The following is a 17,955-nucleotide window of genomic DNA, read 5'->3' as shown; positions in this document are numbered from 1 at the left end:
CTTCACTAATTTGCCCAGCAGAGGCCAGGCCAATGGAAAACAAGCCATAAGAGGTAGTCTGGGCAAATAACATTAACTGTGGTTTGGAAGGAGGCACAATGAGAAGGAATAGTATCAGCAAAGTTGTCTCTCACCCATCTTTGACCCTGGAGACATCTTAGAGACACTGGTGTACAAAGGATAGTGGTTAATGGGCACAGAGAACTGAAGACTAGGAGGGGAGGCACCTGAAAGGCTACAAACCTCTTATCACAGTGACACTGTTTATGTGCTCATATGATGCAACACTTTAGAAAACATTAGCATAATTTTCCTAAAAACGCAAAATAAGAAAATAACACATTTGCTTTTTTACCACAAGCCAATTTAAAAACTAAGTTTCTAGGTCCTATGGGCTTTTACCAGCCAGGCCCTAGACTGGTCTAGTCTTGGAAACAAGAGCCCAGTTTCAGGTCCCAGCCTCCTCCCTTCAAAAGGACATGGATGTCCATAGAATCGAGGCAAGAAACAGAGCTCTCCAAGGCCCCTCTCTGTGGCAGACACCCCCAACCTGGATAGCAGCTTATCAGCTAGGCTTGGGGTGACAGGCTGGAGCAAAGTTCCAAAGACTCGCAAACATTCCAAGGCTACATGAAGCACAGTACCCAGCCAGGGGGCATCCACTGGGCTCTCCCAGTTCAACTTCCACGGTGCATGCCTTTGGACAAAGCCATTAGTTTGCCGGACACAGCTGGACACTGCCTCCAGAGCTTTATAGATCTGAAAGTTATCATAGTGGTCGGCTACCTGCTTGGGCAGAGTGGCCACTGCATTCACCAAAGCATAGTCCTCTGCCTGAGCACGAACTGACGGCCCCACCAACCCTGGCTCACTGGGAAAGCAGGTAGTGCAGAAAACCGGATAGGTCCCAGAAGGATTTATTCTATTGGCAGTACACCGGTTCAAGAGACCTCCCAAAGCATCTGCCAACTCGGAATCTAGCAACTTAACCACCTTTTCATCATAGTAATCACAGTCCCAGTTGGGGACGCCCTGCCGAAGAAGAAAGTATCGGAAGCCATCCACAGTATAGCGATCAAGGCAAGTCCTGGGATCCACCACGTTGCCCAAGCTTTTGGACATCTTTTGGCCACAGACCGTCCAGTGTGAGTGGACATAGATGCGGTGTGGTGGGCTCATGCCGGCCCCTAAGAGGAGGGCAGGCCAATAGATAGCGTGGAATTTAAGAATGTCCTTGCCTATGATATGAGAGGTGGTTGGCCACCAAGATTTGAACTCAGCATTTGGGTAGCCAATTACAGTAAGGTAGTTGACCAAGGCATCCAGCCATACGTAGATGGTCTGCGAGTCGTCCCCGGGCACAGGAATGCCCCAATGCAAGTGGCTGCTCCTTCGAGAGACTGACAGGTCTGGCAGCTCCTCCTCTAGCCACTGAAGAACTGCGTGATGAAATGGCTCAGGGGTGATTGCCTGAGGGTCGCCCCGCAGCCACTGCTGAAGAGGCTCTCGGAACTGAGAAAGCCTGAAAATGTAGTTTTCTTCCTTGGTCCAGACTACGGGATGCCCACTCTCTAAAGACACAGGACACGAATTCCCCGAGGAACTCGGCTGCCTGGTGACCTTGGCCTCAGGCAGGAAGCACTCTTCGGAGGCGCAATACCAACCTTCATAGAGACCCTTGTAGAGCAGACCCCGCGCCTTCAGCAATCCCCAGAAATGCTGCACAGCGATCCGGTGCCGGACTTCGGTGGTGCGGATGAAGTCGGTAGAGGAGATGCCAGCCTCCCGAAAAAGCTGCTGGAACTGGGCAGAGACTCGGTCGCACAGCTCGGTCGGGGCCAGGCCCGCAGCGGCTGCTGCTTGCTGAATCTTCAGGCCATGCTCGTCGGTACCAGTGGAGAATCGCGTGGCGGCGGCGCTGGGAACTCGGAGGCGACGGTGGCGGCACAAGGCGTCTGCCAGTAGCGCCGAGTACAGGTGCCCGATGTGCGGCGCCGCGTTCACGTAGAAAATGGGTGTCGTGAAGAAAGCGCGCGCGTCGCGAGCATCGTCGCGGGCACGGAGAGGGGCCGAACTGTAGTGGCGGGGAGTAGAGTACTCCAGGAGCGAGACTCCTCTCGTCCCCGGCCGTCTTAGCAGCCGCAGGGCAGAAAACTGCACCATGGTGCCGGCCTAGCCGCGGCAGCGGAGGGGGCGTTCTGGAAGCACGTGTGAGGAGCGCATGCGCAGCCGAAGTGCACCGCCGCTTCCGGCCGGCCGGAAAGCCAATGAGGTGGGGTCTGTAACGCCGGCCCTCTCCCGCCCCGCCCGCCCCTCCTCTCTGCGCCCGCGTTGGACGTTGGGGCGGTGAAAGTGGAAGCGCGTGAGAAAGCTTAAAGGAGCTGGGTTTAGGAGAGGTTCTGAAAGCAGATAAATCTTTCTCTGACGTCCTATGCGCCTTGCTTTGGGTTGTAATTTTATATTTGTGGATCTCTTTTCCTCTCTAGGCTGACTTGCTTGTGAGGCAAGAATTTTATGTTCAGGCATTTCTCAAACCCAGTCAGTGGCCGGCACGTTGCTGGACACAACAGTATGCGCTTTACATATGCCCTGCTCAATGTAGAGATCTGAAATATCTAAATTTTATCTCAGAACCTAGCAGCTAGACACAATAAATCTGGAAGAGGGAGGTAGAAAGTAAGAAAAATAATTACCTAGGGCACTTGAGGGAAGAGTAAGAACATGCAAAGTAAGGGAAATGTTTTCTCTAAACACAATCTTGAATCAACCAAGGATGTAGATATCTTACGTGCCAAAGATTATTGAGATCCAGAGAAGTGAAATGCAGGCTGTTGTCACTGGTAAGGAAGAATCAACCTTCAACTTTATTTCTCAAAGTAGTTAGCAACACTTCTAAAGCAGTGTTTTGCCAAGTTTGCGTTTAGTGGTGGAACTCTACCTCTTTTTGGGTGAATGCTTCTGGAGCCCAGAACTGGATTAATATTAATCCTTGCTTCATAAAACACTCTCATCTTTGCTTTGGTCTATGACTAGCTTTTTTTTTTTTTTCCATTTAATTTAAATACTACACTCATTTCATAACAAAATGCAGTGCAACACCAGTGAACCCACAACCCAACCTAAGAACTAGGTGTGGTTATCTATGTGTGGTCCCAGAGGAACAGCATTAGCAGCACCTGGGACTTTGTTAGAAATGCATGTTTTAGGCCCCACACCCAAACAAACCCTTCCACCGATTCCGGGGGTGGAAACCAGCAGCCTAGGTTTTAATGAGCTCTCCAGGTGATTCTGATGAAGATTCAAGTTTGAGAACCACTGAACTGGAAGATTACCAATGATTTAGATCTATGTGCTCCTTTTCTCTCTGTTTTCTTCCCAGAGGTAATCGTTGTCCTAAGTTCTGTACTTTTCCATTATTGTCATCACAAGTTAATTTTAATTGTATTTAAACAGTCTAAAAAAGGATATCATACTACATGTGGTCTTCTTCCACTGGCCATTTTCACTCAACATTTTGTTACTAAGATTCATCCATGTTTCTTTCTATAACTCTAGTTACTTCATTTTGAATGGAGAATAATTTATGAATGGGAGCGTTTGGTGAGTTGGATCTTATTTATGTGGTGATATGGAAAGTGGATCAATCAAATTCTCTATAGATGTTACAATAGGAACAACAGATAATTCTTTGAGTACTTAGTTGATATGCTCTATTTGATCTAGCAGTTTACGAAGAGAAAGTGAATAGGTAAAACCTAAAACTGGAGGGTATATACAGCACCCTCCAGAACTAGGAGGTAAATTCAGATTAAATGTCTGAGAAACCAAGTTTTCCAGTAGTTCTCCACCCCACACCCCTTTTCCATGGCATTAATTCTTTAGCATATGCAATATGTAATTTTTCTCCTGTTTTAATCAGGAAAAAAAACTCTCAACCCCCACTACTCCTCCATTACTTTCCTTCCCTTTATAGCAGACTCCTTAAAAGAAATGCCTATTGATGCACATCTGAGTGGTTCAAGTTGTTTGCTCTTAAGAATAGTACTACTGTTAACTTTCTTGTATAAATCTTCTAGTACTTACATGCTAAACTTTCTCTAGGTATGTATCTAGGAGTAATATTTCTGGATCATACAGTATGTGAAAGTTCAATTTCACAAGATAATGTCAAGTTGTTTTCCAACATGGTTAAGCAAATTACACCCCCATCAGCAACATACAATTAAAGAGGTCTCTCCAATACTTAATATTAGCTACTTCTTAATTTTTTGCCAGTTAAATAAGTATAAAACATTATCTCACTAATGTTCATAGAAACATTATCCCCAATAGCCAAAAGATAGAAACACCCCAAATGCCTATCATCTGATGAATGGATAAACAAATGTGGCATATCCATACAATGGAATATTATTCAGCCATAAAAGGAATGAAGTACTGATAACATGCTATCACATAAGTAAACCTTTAAAACATTATGGTAAATGAAATAATCCAGACACCAAAGACCACATATTGTAGGTTCCACTTACATGAAATATCCAGAATAGATAAATGCATAGAGATAGAAAGGAGATGAGTGGTTGCCAGGAGCTGGGGGAAAATCGCAATGGAGAGCGAATGCTTAAAGGATATGGGTTTCCCTCATGGAGTGATGAGAGAAATCTGGAGCTAGATAGTGATGATTATCATACAGTATTGTGAATGTACTTAATGCCACTGAATTGTACACTTTAAAATGGTTAAAATGATCAATTTTATGTGTATTTTACCACAATACAATATAATCTCACTGTGGTCTTAATTTGCAATTTCCCAAATAGAAGGTGAAGTTAAGCATCTCTGTGTGTGTTTATTAACCATTTATGTTTCCTTGCCTGTGAAGTGCCTATTTATATTTTGTGTCTGTTTGTCTATTGGCTTTTTTTTTCTTTATTTTCAGGTTTTTATATATTCTTGATGCTGTTCCTTTATTGGTTGATATTTGACAAATATCATTTACCAAATTGTATCTTGTCCTTTCACATTACACTTAATAGAAATTCTTAATTTTAATATAGTAGGATTTATGAAAATTTATCTTATGATTGTTATTTTATTTAAAAATTTTTTTAATGTTTATTTATTTTTGAGAGAGAGAGACAGAGAGACAGAGTATGATCTGGGGAAGAGGCAGAGAGAGGGAGACACAGAATCCAAAACAGGCTCCAGGCTCCAAGCTGCCAGCACAGAGCCGACACAGGGTTCTAACTCACAAGCTGCGAGATCACAACATGAGTCGAAGTCGGACACTCAACCAACTGAGCCACCCAGGCACCCCATGATTGTTATTTTATGATTAATGATGATTATTTTCTGATTATCTTTTTGCTTTAAAAATAGTTTTTAGTACTCTTGCATCAGAATAAATATTTATCCATATTTTCATATAAAAATGTAAAGTTTTCTTTTGATGTTCAAATTCTTCATGTAAAATTGAGGTAGGGATCCAATTTCATCCCCATATAGATAATCAAATGTCCCAGCTCCACTTTCTCCACTGATCTGCCATGCCACCTCCCTCATATATTAAATTTCCACATATGCAGGTTTCTGTTTCTGGGCTTTTTATTCTGTTGTATTGGTTAATTTGTCTATACCTTGCTAAAAAACAGATTTAATTACTATAGCTTTATAATAAGTCTTAATATATAGTTTTTATATCTCCTTATTCTCCTTCAGAAGTATCTTAGACATTCTTGGTCTTTTTGTCTTCCACATATATATTAAAATCAACTTGAGGATGCCTGGGTGGCTCAGTCAGTTAAGTGTCTGAGTCTTGATTTTAGCTCAGGTGAAGAGTCTTACAAATTGTGAAATTGAGCCCCACATAAGGCTGTATGCTGACAGTGCAGAGCCTGCTTGGGATTCTCTCTCTCCCTCTCTCTCTGCCCACCCCCCCCCTCAAAATAAATAAATAAACTTTAAAAAATCAAATCAAATTAAATTGACCTGAGGGATTCCATGCGAAAAATCTGTTAGGGATAAGGTCACCATTGCATTAAATCTACAGCTCAATGACAGGTGTCAAGGAATAGCTAGAGAGATAATTACAATATTAAGTGTTCCTAAAAATGTGTATGTTTATCTCTCCATTTACTTGCCTCTCCTTTCACGCTGTTCAGTAAAGTTGCATAGTTTTACATATACAAGTCTGGCTTATATTCAGTAGATTTATTCCTAGAAACAACATAGTTAATTGATAATGTACCTGTTTTCCTTTTCTGAAAATTATGGGGGTTTGTTTGTTACTGGTATATGAAACTGACAAAATCTACACTATTCTGTTTGAAGAAAGAGTGGTGTGATGGACCCAGAGCCCTGCCTGCCTGGCCTCCCCTCATGATCAAAGCCCCCTCTCTTCCAAAACTGACACCTCTTCGGAACCAGGGAGCTCTGCCACACATAGTTTGAAAACTTGTAATCTAGAAGAATGAACAGTTAAGAGTAGTCAACAATTTTTTGTAAAGAATAATAATATTGTGAACTGCTGGACAGTGAAAGATTATAGAGGCATTAAAAATTTTTAAATATGTAATATGAAGAAGCCAGACTATTGAGAAAAATTAAAAGTAAAAATAAAATCTTAGTCTATACAATGATTAAGTATGTGATGAGTATGGCATTTCTAATAATTAAAGAAAGACTTTTTTTAGGGTGCCTGGTTGGCTCAGTCAGTTAGGCATCTGACTCTCGATCTCAGCTGAGGTCACAATCTCGCAGTTTGTGAGTTCGAGCCCCACATCAGGCCCTGTGCTAACAGCATGGATTCTCCTTGGGATTCTCTGTCCCTCTTTCTCTGCCCCTCCCCTACTTTTTTCTCTCTCTCAAAAATAAGCATTTAAAAATATTTTTAAAAATACTTCTTTCAATAAGTAGTGCTTTCAATAAGTCATTAATTACTTAGGAAATTTGACTACATTATGAAACTAGCAGTGCATTAGGTTAAAACTCAATGCTAGCCTGCTAGCTTATGATGTCTAAGGACATAAATTGGTATTTTTATCTTTGTGTCTACATGTGCCCTAAATATGTAGTCAGTGCTCCATAAAAACTTGTTGAATTATTTTTGAATTTGCTTCTTTGGATCAGGGCCACATAAAAGAAATTGGATTTAAAAGTTACTATTATGGAAAGATTTTGTAAGGCATGGACTGGATAATATGTAATTATCTCTTAGAAGCTTTAAAACTTTAGTGAGCTTAGGTGATCTAAACTTGCATAGTAACTATGAAAATAATTTGCTATCAGTTATGGAGAATATTTTTATAAGGTTCACTCATTAATTCAAGGACTAAGTGAGCCCATTCTAGAACATAGACAAGAATTGATAATATATCTTCATCATATACAGCCACATAAGAGTCTGCACTTGGAGAAACCCTATTTGCAATACAGAAATGAAAACATATAATTCCATACAGAAAAAAATGACCAATGATAGAAAACATTTATTCCAAATATTTATCCTAATTACTATAGGTACTCAATATATGTATGACAAGCCTGGGGAAACATGATTGGTAAAAAAAAAAAAAAAAAAAAAAAAAATTATCTAGGAAAACAAATGTAGTTGTGACAGTTGAATGTCAGTGTGGGAAAAACTGACTTTGATCCATATTTTACCCTTTATATTACAATTGCCAGATGCATCAGAGTTAAATAAGAAGTAAGGATGGGATGAATAGGAGGAGCACAGATTTTCAGGACAGTGAAACTATTCTGTATGATACTGTAATGGTGGGTCCATGTCATACATTTGTCAAAACCCATAGAATGTACAATACCAGTAGTGAGCCATGATGTACACTATGAACTCTAGGTGATAATGATGTGTCAAATAAAATTTTATTTTGTTCAACTTTTGGAGAAAAAAAATAGTGATGGCTCAAATAATGAACTAAAGGAACTATAGGGTTTTTTTACTAAAAGATTTTAAAAAGTATTTAAGGACATAATGATGTCCCATATTCATTCATCTAAGTTGTCAGCACTCAACTGGACTACTGCAATACTCTCCTGACTGGGTCTCCCTCCATTCTTGCTCCCATTAAAACCATTTTCCTCAAAACAGCCATAGTGATCCATTAGAAATACAAAGTGATGTTAGTTGCCTGTTTCAAACTACTCCTTTGATTTTCTACTTGATTATTTAATTCTCCTTTGTTGCCTACAAAATAAAGTCCAAATTCCCTTTGTATGGGACATAAGATCCATTACAACTTAGCTCTTGCCTCTCTTACAGCTTAGTTGTCTTTCAAATTTTATGTTCTAGTAATTTGCAACTGCTTCATGTTCTTTAAAGTTCATGCCATGCTATTTCATGATTTTGTGACATTGCTCAAGCTTTTCCCTTTCCCTGGCACATGCTCCCCACCTTTATCTATCTTATGCATATTCATCCTTCAAGACAGGTCAGATACCATCCTCCAAGCTGAGTTAGAGTCCCCTTCTTGGGTTTCTGTAGCATCATATGCATACTTCTATCTCATCAGCTACCAAATCATATTGAAATTATCTGTTTATAAGTCTGTCTTCTCCATTAAACCATAAGTTTCTTTAGGAGAAGCCATGTATAGTCATCTTGTGTACCTAGCCAGCTCCTGGAATATAGCAGGCATTTAGTAAATATAATGAGTACTTAATAAGCCATCTTCTGGGTACTGCACCAGGGACTAGTGAACTTCATATATTCCATTTCTGCCACCCAGTAGCTCACAGCCCACCATACAAAAGAGGACATGAGAAATGACAGGCATGAAAGCACTGTGACTAGTGAAATGAGTCAAACTGGGTGAGAGTCTGCTGTCTTCTTAGCCAAATTGAAATTGCCTACCACCAACCATGCTCATCCATGAGAATGAAGAATGGTAGAATTTTCCTCTGTTAAAATCACTTCTGAGAAGTGACTATTGAAAGACAAGTAGGCAGACTGAAGAGACAAGAGGTCATAGTGATCTACAAACTCATCCATTCCCCCCCTTTGAGAGTCTTGATATGCACTCTTCAATGTGATTGAAAAAACCTCTACAGGCTTGTGTTCTCTAGAGTCTGATATGTGATCAGGTTTATTCTGTAAATAATGAGAGTTGTGGCAGAAACACTTCCTTGCTATTACTATTTTCAACACTGTTTTATAATGGAAGCACATTAACAAATTTATTTTGTGCTATTAGCCAAGCATAGTGTTAAGATATGAAATAAGATTATTCCACTCAACCTTCATAACAAGCCTATGAAGTAAGTACTATTATTAACTGCATTTTGTTAGGGGAGGAAATTGAAACTTGAAGAGATCAAGTAACTTGCCAAGATCACGTCTGTAGTAGGCATTAGAAGCAGGATTTGAAGCCAAGCAGTCTGATTCCAGGGCTCACAGCTTTGGTGAGTGCACCATACTACCTGAGCTGTACATGGTAATGTGCAGTGAACACTCATTACAATTGGTCCATTATAAATTGTTCCTGACTTCAGGTAAATGGCAATTTATAAGACTGAATAATCAAGTTGTCAGTTTTGTTGCTTTTTTTTTTTTAATTAAGGATACTTTGGGACCTGTAAAAGTGTTAACAGTTCCTCTCAGAAGCCTGCTAATAGTGGAGTACTTTAAACTTTAAGGATGCTATCCACATAAGAGAAATAAAATCTTATCATTAAAATATCTTTTTTTTTTTAATGTTTATTTTTAAGAGAGAGAGAGAGAGAGAGAGAGAGGGAGATATAGAATCCAAAGCAGGATCCAGGCTCTGAGCTGTCAGCACAGAGCCCAACATGGGGCTTGAACCCACAGAAGGAGAGATCATGACCTGAGCCAAAGTGGGACACTCAACCCACTGAACCACCCAGGTGCCCCTAAAATATCTTAATTTTTTTTATATTTAGCAGTTTTAATTAGTATATGATTAGTATATGGAAAGAGTCTTCCTGTGGAAAGAAATCCACAGTGCTACCTAAAGACTCAAGTGTTTGTTTAAAAAAAAAAAAAAAAAAAAAAAAAAAGCTTTACTTTTCTCCTTTTAGACTCCAGAAACAGTTTCCTCCTAAAGCTGACTTCCTTTCTGGAAATGATTTTTGTTTCCAACCATGTTGAGAATCCTTTTTTTTTTTTTTCATTCCTTCTCTCTCTCTCTCATTCTTTCCTTCCTCCCTCCCTTCCTCCCTCCTTTTGCTTTTCTGGTAGTAGCAGAGAGGAAGGAGGGGGTGGGCACAGCAATGAGGGAAAAAAGAAAACAGAAAAAGAATTGCATGCCACTATGCCTGAATATATCCTCTACTTGTAGATAATTCCATCCGAGTTGCACTTTTGCCTTTTTATTTCCGTTTTTGGACACCTCCTTTATCATCCAGCCAACTGGGACAGACAAAGCACTGTTGGTGCCCTGAGCGACAGAACTCTGGTAGGGGGCTGGCTGTAAATTGACGTGGCATGGAAATTCTCCGCTAAGTTGTAGCAGCTTGCATGTTTCTCCTAAGATCAAGCCCAGCCTCCCAGAGCTGTGGCTTAATCATCATGGGTTCAACGACTTTACAGAAAAATGGATAGAAAATGTCTTCAGCTCCTTTCTTTGGACTCAAATGTTTTCTTTTTGACTATCTATGGTTTAGCTGAAAAAATCAAAGCAGTTAAGTCTGTAACTTTCTTTTTGCAGCTTAAACAACAGAATTTGCTGCTCTCCCTCCCCTATCCTGCAATTTAATTCCTTACAGATTTTGCCATGGGGTGCGGACTTAGAAAGCTAGAAGACCCTGATGATAGCAGCCCTGGAAAAATATTTTCTACCCTGAAGAGACCGCAAGTGGAAACAAAGACAGAATTTGCTTACGAATATGTATTGCTGGATTTCACTTTACAAGGTAATTTTTGCTTCTATTTTATTTGTTAAATGAAATCTCTCAAAGAGAAGGCACCAGTTTTTTTAAGTGTTGCTTGTGAATTTTTAAACTATTCTTCACAGATTGTGTAAATCTAACAATAATGCTTTGTTTCTTAATAATATTTTGAAAGGTTTTTGTTTCGTTTGCTTCATTATTTTATAATATGGCTCATATATACTTTATAAAATTAGAAAAACCGCTTGGAATTATTTTTCATTTTTAAATCAAATGCTTATTTGTAGAAGGATAGATAAAAATGTTTCATTTCTCAACCTAATAGCTATAGCCTTAATGACAGTTGGGTCTTGAAAAAGATCTTAAAGTCACAAGAAGGTAGCTTGTAGGGAATATGATTTGTATGGTGTGGAAGAAGAGTATTTGCTAAGATAATTCTGAGGTTGCCAACTATGTAAAATTTTGTGATTGTAATAGTCATTTGATATTTTTAACCAAGCTAAACTTGAAGTTTGAAAATACAGTAAAAAAGAAAAAAAAAAAAAAAAAGATAGTCTTTCTGTAAGACATTTCCTTTGCTTGGTGCCCTGTCCCTAACAGAGAAACTCCCTGTTCCAGAAAGTTGGAAACACAAATAAACAAGCCCAGATGGCAGCCCTGTGGAAAGAACAGAGGCAGCTCAAACTCACAAATACTTTGCCTCACTTCTTTTGGAACTTCAGGGTGTACAACTGCATGGATAAAACTGAGTTTTTAAAAACCAGAGCAATATCTTTAACTATGGGGTACTGAAAATGAAATTTCGAATGTCTTGCTTGCTGTTAGACTTTCCACATATCAGTATTTTAAGTTCTTATTACAAAGTTACACTTTTAATTCTAATAAGCCACACGTTTTATCAGTGAATAGAAAGTTTATACTAAATATATGATCATGTTGGGTATTAAATTCTTTTCAACTTAAACACAAATTCCCCATTTTTTGGTTTCCTCTGTGAACAGTGCATCTTTGTGCGAGAAGCAAGAGCAGCCCATTTTTCTTTGTCAAAAATTGAGCTAGCCAGCAAGCAAACTCCCTTCCAGGGACGTACACAAAATCCTAACATATACTTTCAATATATTCACATTTCTATTTTTATCTAAGGCTAAGGCTACCAAAGGTGAAAATGTCAATATTCTTAATTTTCTTTTTAATTATGAAAGCTAAAAGTGGATTAAGATAATAGTGGTAATCAGAGAACTAACCAATCATGTGAATTTTTTTCTATACTTTTTCAAAAACCATCATTTGAGAAAATATTTCTGATGTGGTGCTGTGTTTTCTGCATTGATTGTTCTTGTCAATTATTTTTAGGACTAGTTTCTGTCAATCCATAGGATGCAAACACACACTCTCCTTAACCTAAAAACCTTGTCTACTCATAAACTTTAGGCCACAGCCATTTTGATCTGCACTTTAAGATTTGCTGCACAATCCACCATGGGATCATAAGGCTTAAAGTAACTGGAAATTTTTTTTCTGATTTATTTCCTTTTCACAATGTTAGCAGTCTCAAACAAATATGCATACATGCAGTCATGCTTGAATCAGAAACATCTACAGCTTTCGTCAGAAGTGATTTTGGTTTTGTTATCAGAAGCACTTCTCTCCATGAAAGTAGTATAATTACTACCTCTACTCTAGGTGTTTGGAGGAGGTAATAGTGTTACACTATGAAGTGTAAGTATGGGCACAGATTACAAATGCTAGCACAGAAAGCAGGCACATATTTTAAAGTTGCATCTGGTTCCTATTTGGATGAGGCGCCTAGTCTCCTGGTGCCCCTTTCTGTCCAATTCTTCCACATTTTTTGTTGTGTTTTGTTTTGTTTTTGTCTTTGCCTTTGCGTCAGAAGCCAAGACTCTGTATCACCCCAAGTGCACAAACCACCTTTCTTTATTCTGTTGTTTCTGACGTCCACCTGCCACTCCAGTGTATAGAGGAGTGAGTCGGGGTGGGGGTGGGGGGGTGGTGGTAGTTAAAACATGCCAGTCTTCTATTTAACACTGGCAGTTCTGTCCTGGGATTGCTGTAAGTACTGAATAGTGACACCTCCTATTTCTCAGAAGCCACTGTGAGCAACCGTTCAGGAAATAAAATGGTCTGGTGACAGCTGTGTGTGCTCATGATGAGCCTGTCTCTTACCTTGTTTTCCTCCATTTTTTCCAAATAGAGGACATGAGACAGAGAGAAAGTCTCAGTGGGCAAAAGGAGACCCTTTGAAATTTCCAGTGCCCTGTGTTAGGATGGCTAATGATCCTGAACAACTTACTTATTTTCATTCTTTTATTTATTTATTCTCTTTCTTTTTCTCTTTCTTTCTTTTTTTCTTTCTTTCTTTCTTTCTTTCTTTCTTTCTTCCTTCCTCCCTTCCTTTCTTTCTCTCTTTGCTTCCCTACACTTTGGGGGGGGGGGGGGGAGGCTGGCGGTGCAGGGGGACTTTGAGCCATTATTTACATCTCTATGGGAGAAATAATAGCATAGTCATGAAGAACATAAGACTCTGGAGTCAGAATTCCTGGATTCTGAATCTAGGCTCTTTCACTCACTATGTCAGGTTTATAAATGTTGCTGTATCTTGGTTTCCCCATCTGAAAAATAAGGATTCTGATGGTACTTACATAATGGAGTTGTTTTGAGGATTAAGGAGGATAATACAAGATAATCCATTTAATAAAAGTTAACTATTATTATCCCTCCTGGCTTTGTGCCAGGTCTACCAACTGCACTAGTGAGATTTTGGTACAATTTTTGTTTTCTGTGAATGTGTATTTATGAGAGTGAGTGTGTATACGACTATGTTACAGAATTTCTTAATAGAATAGAATAGTTAAATTAACTCTGCAAATTATCCAAAAGTGTTAGTTTCATCCTTAAATCCCAGAAAAGAATCTGAATAATAATAGCCTTAAGGATTTTTAAAGCACATAGAGCTTTATGATTAAAGGAGTTTTACTAAAACCCAGTAGAAAGAAGGACAGATGGTAGCTTTGAATTTCTAGTAAAATTATGTAAAATATATTAAGGAAAATTTTTCTGGTCCCTAACTTGCTTCCTTATTATTAAAACAAGAAACTCTCATTGTCTTTTACCACTACTGTTGACAGCAATAAATACATATGACATATGGATTTTGTAAAAGATACTGATAAGTACTAGGAATACAAAGAGGAATAAAACAGTTTCTGCCCTCAAGTATTTTATGTTCTAAATGGTCAAACTAGACAAGACCCTAAACTCCTCAGGGTCAGGAACTATTTCTTACCCACCTTTGTATCCCCCTATCTAGTACAGTGTTTGGTCCATGAACAATGGCCAATAAGCTTTGTTGAATTAATGAATGAAAAATTATCATACAAGATACAAGAGGTAAAATCAATTTTGAGTAGGATCAGTTAGAACTGGAATTAGGACTTTAACTGACTCTGAAGAAAAGTAGGGCTTAGATTATCAGAAAACGATTAAGAGGTTGAAGCATACTCAAAAGCTGTTGACTAGAGCAGTGAGCTAAGGGAGGTTTTGTTGGAGAAAAGGAGAGAATAAGGTTGGAAATAAATGGAGTATGAAATGCTCTGACCTGGCTAAGGAATGACTCCTTGATTCTATGGGAATTAAGCAGCTGTAAAGGTTTTTGAACGACTAAAAACCTTTAGTTTTGATAGGTACAGAGAAGGTTTTTTTAGAAGATTAATGTGAGATTGCAGTGAAGAGAGATGAGAGTGAGGATATTTATTTAGAAGGCTGCTTGTAGTGGTCAAGGCTACCAGTGGACCATGAGGACCTGCATATTGGGGGGCAGCAATAGGATAGAATGCAAGGGGCAAATATAACAGACATTATGAAAGAGGAACTTACTAGTGTGTGTTGGCTGGTTTTGAAGGAACAGAAAGAATGAGGAATCCAAGATGCCTTCCCACTTCTGAGTAACTGTGTAACTGAGCCTGAGTAACTGTGGAAATAATGATGCCTCTTACCATGGAAGGGGCAGCCCAAAGAGAGTCAGTGTGTAAAACAGCAGTTCCATCACAGGCATGTTCCATTTGAGGGGGCAGTGGACATCCTGGTAGAGATTCTTACAGATACATAGCTGGAGATGATGATTTCCAGGAGGAACTGAAATAGTTAAAGTCTTAAAGATCATGAACGTGAGCAGAGTATAAGCATCTTGGGCTGAGTTGTCAGGCATATTTAGCCATATTGAAGACAATTTCAGTAAAAATGACTGAGAATGAAGACAGTCAGGACTACATACACCAGAGAACACAGGAAAGGGAGGGTTTCAAAAAGCAAGAAGGGGTCAGTAATTTCAAGTGGTAAAGAACTTGTAAGAAGAATGAAGATGCAGCACTGTAGAGCATTAGAGAATCAACCAGAACTGAATAAAGGATCAGAAATGAGGGAAGGAAGGGTCGCCTGGGTGGTTCAGTTGGTTGAGCTTTCAACTTCAGCTCAGGTCATGATCTCACAGTTTGTGGGTTCGAGCCCCATGTCGGGCTCTGTGCTGACAACCTGGAGCCTGCTTCGGATTCTGTGTCTCCCTCTCTCTCTGACCCTGCCCCGTTCATGCTCTGTCTCTCTCTGTCTCAAAAATAAATAAACATTTAAAAAAAAATTTTTTTTAAAGAAATGAGGGAAGGAAGGAGGAAGGAAGGAAGAGAGAAAGGAAGAGTCGGTCCCACTAAATTTTCTGTATCTGTCTGAATCTAATAAATTCCTGAGCATTTCCCAAACAGTCAAAAGATTTTCAAAGGTAAAGTGCTACATTAAAGGAACTTACAATAAAAGCGACTAAATTTAATCAGGCATCAACATAATCCCTGTTGTAGTGCCTAGCCCAAATTCCTACCAGGTGAATAAACCTATACAACGAGTTCTATTATGTTTGAAATGGTGAGATATTTTGGTCTAGAATAATAATAAAACCTCACAAATACCACTGGGGGAGAAAAATATCCCATTCTAGACTGAAAAAGAAGAGAATCTCTGATAATAGCAGAGTTGATCAACCTAAATATTGATGTTGAAAGAAAATACATATACATTGATATTGACAATCTAAGTTATGTTTTCTATCCTACATATACTTCTTATATCTGGCTGGACACTTACTCATTAATTGAGCTAATATTTATTGAGTATCTACTGAGCTAAGAGCTAGGATATAAAGATAAATAAAGCCTAGTCCCTGCTGTTATGAACCTGCACTCTAGTGAGCATCCTACTGAGGGACACTGATAAATAAACATTTAGTTATAATGTGTATGTACGCTATACACTATGATACAGGCTATGTTAGAAGTTATGAGTTATGAGTTATGAGGGTTATAGGAGAAAAAGAAGAACACCTCTACCTGATTGATGGGATCCAGGAAGATTCCTTAAAAGAAGGGTCAACTCATCTGAGATGAAAAGAATGAGTGGGACTTAGACAAAGGTTTGTATCCAGAATATAGAAAATACAACTGCAAATTGATAAGGAAAAACCAAACAACTCAACAGGAAAATGCACAAGGAATTTGGACATGCAATTCACAAACTAGTTAATCCAATGACCATATCAAATAGACGTATGATGATGTGCTCAACCTTATCAGTAACCAGGAAAATGCATGTTAAAACCACAGTGAGGTGTGCCTGGGTGGCTCAGTTGGTTAGGCGTCTGACTTCAGCTCAGGTCATGATCTCACAGTTGGTGGGTTCAAGCCCCGCATTGGGCTCTGTGTGTCTGATAGCTCAGAACCTGGATCCTGCTTCAGATTTTGTGTCTCCCTCTCTCTCTGCCCCTCCCCCGCTTGTGCTCTGTTTCTCCAAAAATAAACAAGCAAACAAAAACCACATTGAGACGCTACTTCAAAACGTCCAAAATGGCGTAAATTTTAAAAGACTGCTAATATCATGTTTTAGTAAATTGGTACAACCATTTGGAAAAACAAATGCTTTGGCATTATCTAGTTAGCTAAAGATATACCTAATATAAATGTGTGCACATGTGTACCATGAGGCACATATAACAATGTTCATAAAAGTGTTATTTATATATTTTTTTAAGTTTTTATTTAAATTCTAGTTAGTTAAGATATAGTGTAATGCTGGTTTCAGGAATCAAATTTAGTGATTCATCACTTACATATAACACCTAGAGCTAATCATAACAAGTGCCCTTTTTCTCTCTCTCTCAAAAATAAGTAAACATTAAAAAAAATTTTTTTAAAGGGGGGCGCCTGGGTGGCTCAGTGGGTTAAGCGTCCAACATCAACTCAGGTCATGATCTCACGGTTTGTGAGTTCGAGCCCCACATTGGGCTCTGTGCTGACAGCTCAGAGCCTGGAGCCTGCTTTGTATTCTGTATCTCCCTCTCTCTCTGCTCTCCTCTCTCTCTCTCTCTCTCTCTCTCTCTCTCTCTCTCTCTCTCAAAAATAAATAAACATTAAAAAAAATTTAATTAAAAAAAGTGCCCTTTTTAATACCCATCACTTATTTGACCCATCCCCCACCCACCTCCCCTCTGGTAGCCATCAGTTTATTCTCTATAGTTAAGAGTCTCTTTTTTTGCCCTCCTCTTTTTTCCCCCATATGTTCATCTGTTTTTTTTTTCCTAAAGTTCCACATAGGAGTGAAATTATATGGTATTTGTCTTTCTCTGACTAACTTATTTCATTTAGCATAATGCACTCTAGCTCCATCCAGGTCAATGCAAATGGCAGGGTTTCATTCTTTATAGTTGAGTAATATTCCATACACACAACATCTTTTTTACCCGTTCATCAATTGGTGGACATTTGAGCTCTTTCCATAATTTGGCTATTGTTGATAATGCTGCTATAAACATCGGGGTGCATGTGCCCCCTCAAATCAGTATTTTATATCCTTCAAGTAAGTATCTAGTAGTTCAATTGCTGGATCGAAGGGTTGTTCTATTTTTAACTTTTTGAGGAACCTCCATGTTTGCATTCCCACCAACAGTATAAGAGGGCTCCCCTTTCTCCACATTCTCACCAACATCTGTCATTTCCTGTGTTGTTAATTTTGGCCATTCTGACAGGTGTG

General features: G+C 39.0%; 2 protein-coding genes across 17 annotated transcripts in view; one reads left to right on the top strand and one right to left on the bottom strand.

Moving 5' to 3' along the window:
• MARS2 (methionyl-tRNA synthetase 2, mitochondrial) overlaps positions 1-2,203 on the bottom strand; it is a 39,341-nt gene extending 37,138 nt beyond the window's left edge. For all 7 annotated transcript variants that reach the window (XM_042994988.1, XM_042994989.1, XM_042994986.1 and 4 more), the window contains exon 1: positions 135-2,203. In XM_042994988.1, the coding sequence (XP_042850922.1) occupies positions 382-2,163 (1,782 nt within the window). In that variant the 5' untranslated portion in view covers positions 2,164-2,203 and the 3' untranslated portion in view covers positions 135-381. The remainder of the gene's footprint in view (positions 1-134) is intronic.
• Positions 1-17,955, top strand: part of RFTN2 (raftlin family member 2) — a 136,068-nt gene that overhangs the window by 20,452 nt on the left and 97,661 nt on the right. For 3 of the 10 annotated variants that reach the window (XM_042994995.1, XM_042994996.1, XM_042994994.1), the window contains 2 exons: positions 9,311-9,423; positions 10,689-10,893. In XM_042994995.1, the coding sequence (XP_042850929.1) occupies positions 10,755-10,893 (139 nt within the window). In that variant the 5' untranslated portion in view covers positions 9,311-9,423; positions 10,689-10,754. Of the gene's footprint in view, positions 1-2,336; positions 2,841-9,310; positions 9,424-10,688; positions 10,894-17,955 lie in introns of those variants that run through there. The other 7 variants (XM_042994997.1, XM_042994998.1, XM_042995001.1 and 4 more) reach the window with 7 other exon arrangements.

This window comes from Panthera tigris, chromosome C1, assembly GCF_018350195.1.
Source record: "Panthera tigris isolate Pti1 chromosome C1, P.tigris_Pti1_mat1.1, whole genome shotgun sequence".
Classification (NCBI taxonomy): Eukaryota; Metazoa; Chordata; class Mammalia; order Carnivora; family Felidae; genus Panthera; species Panthera tigris.
This window is presented reverse-complemented; position numbering and strand designations above follow the sequence as displayed.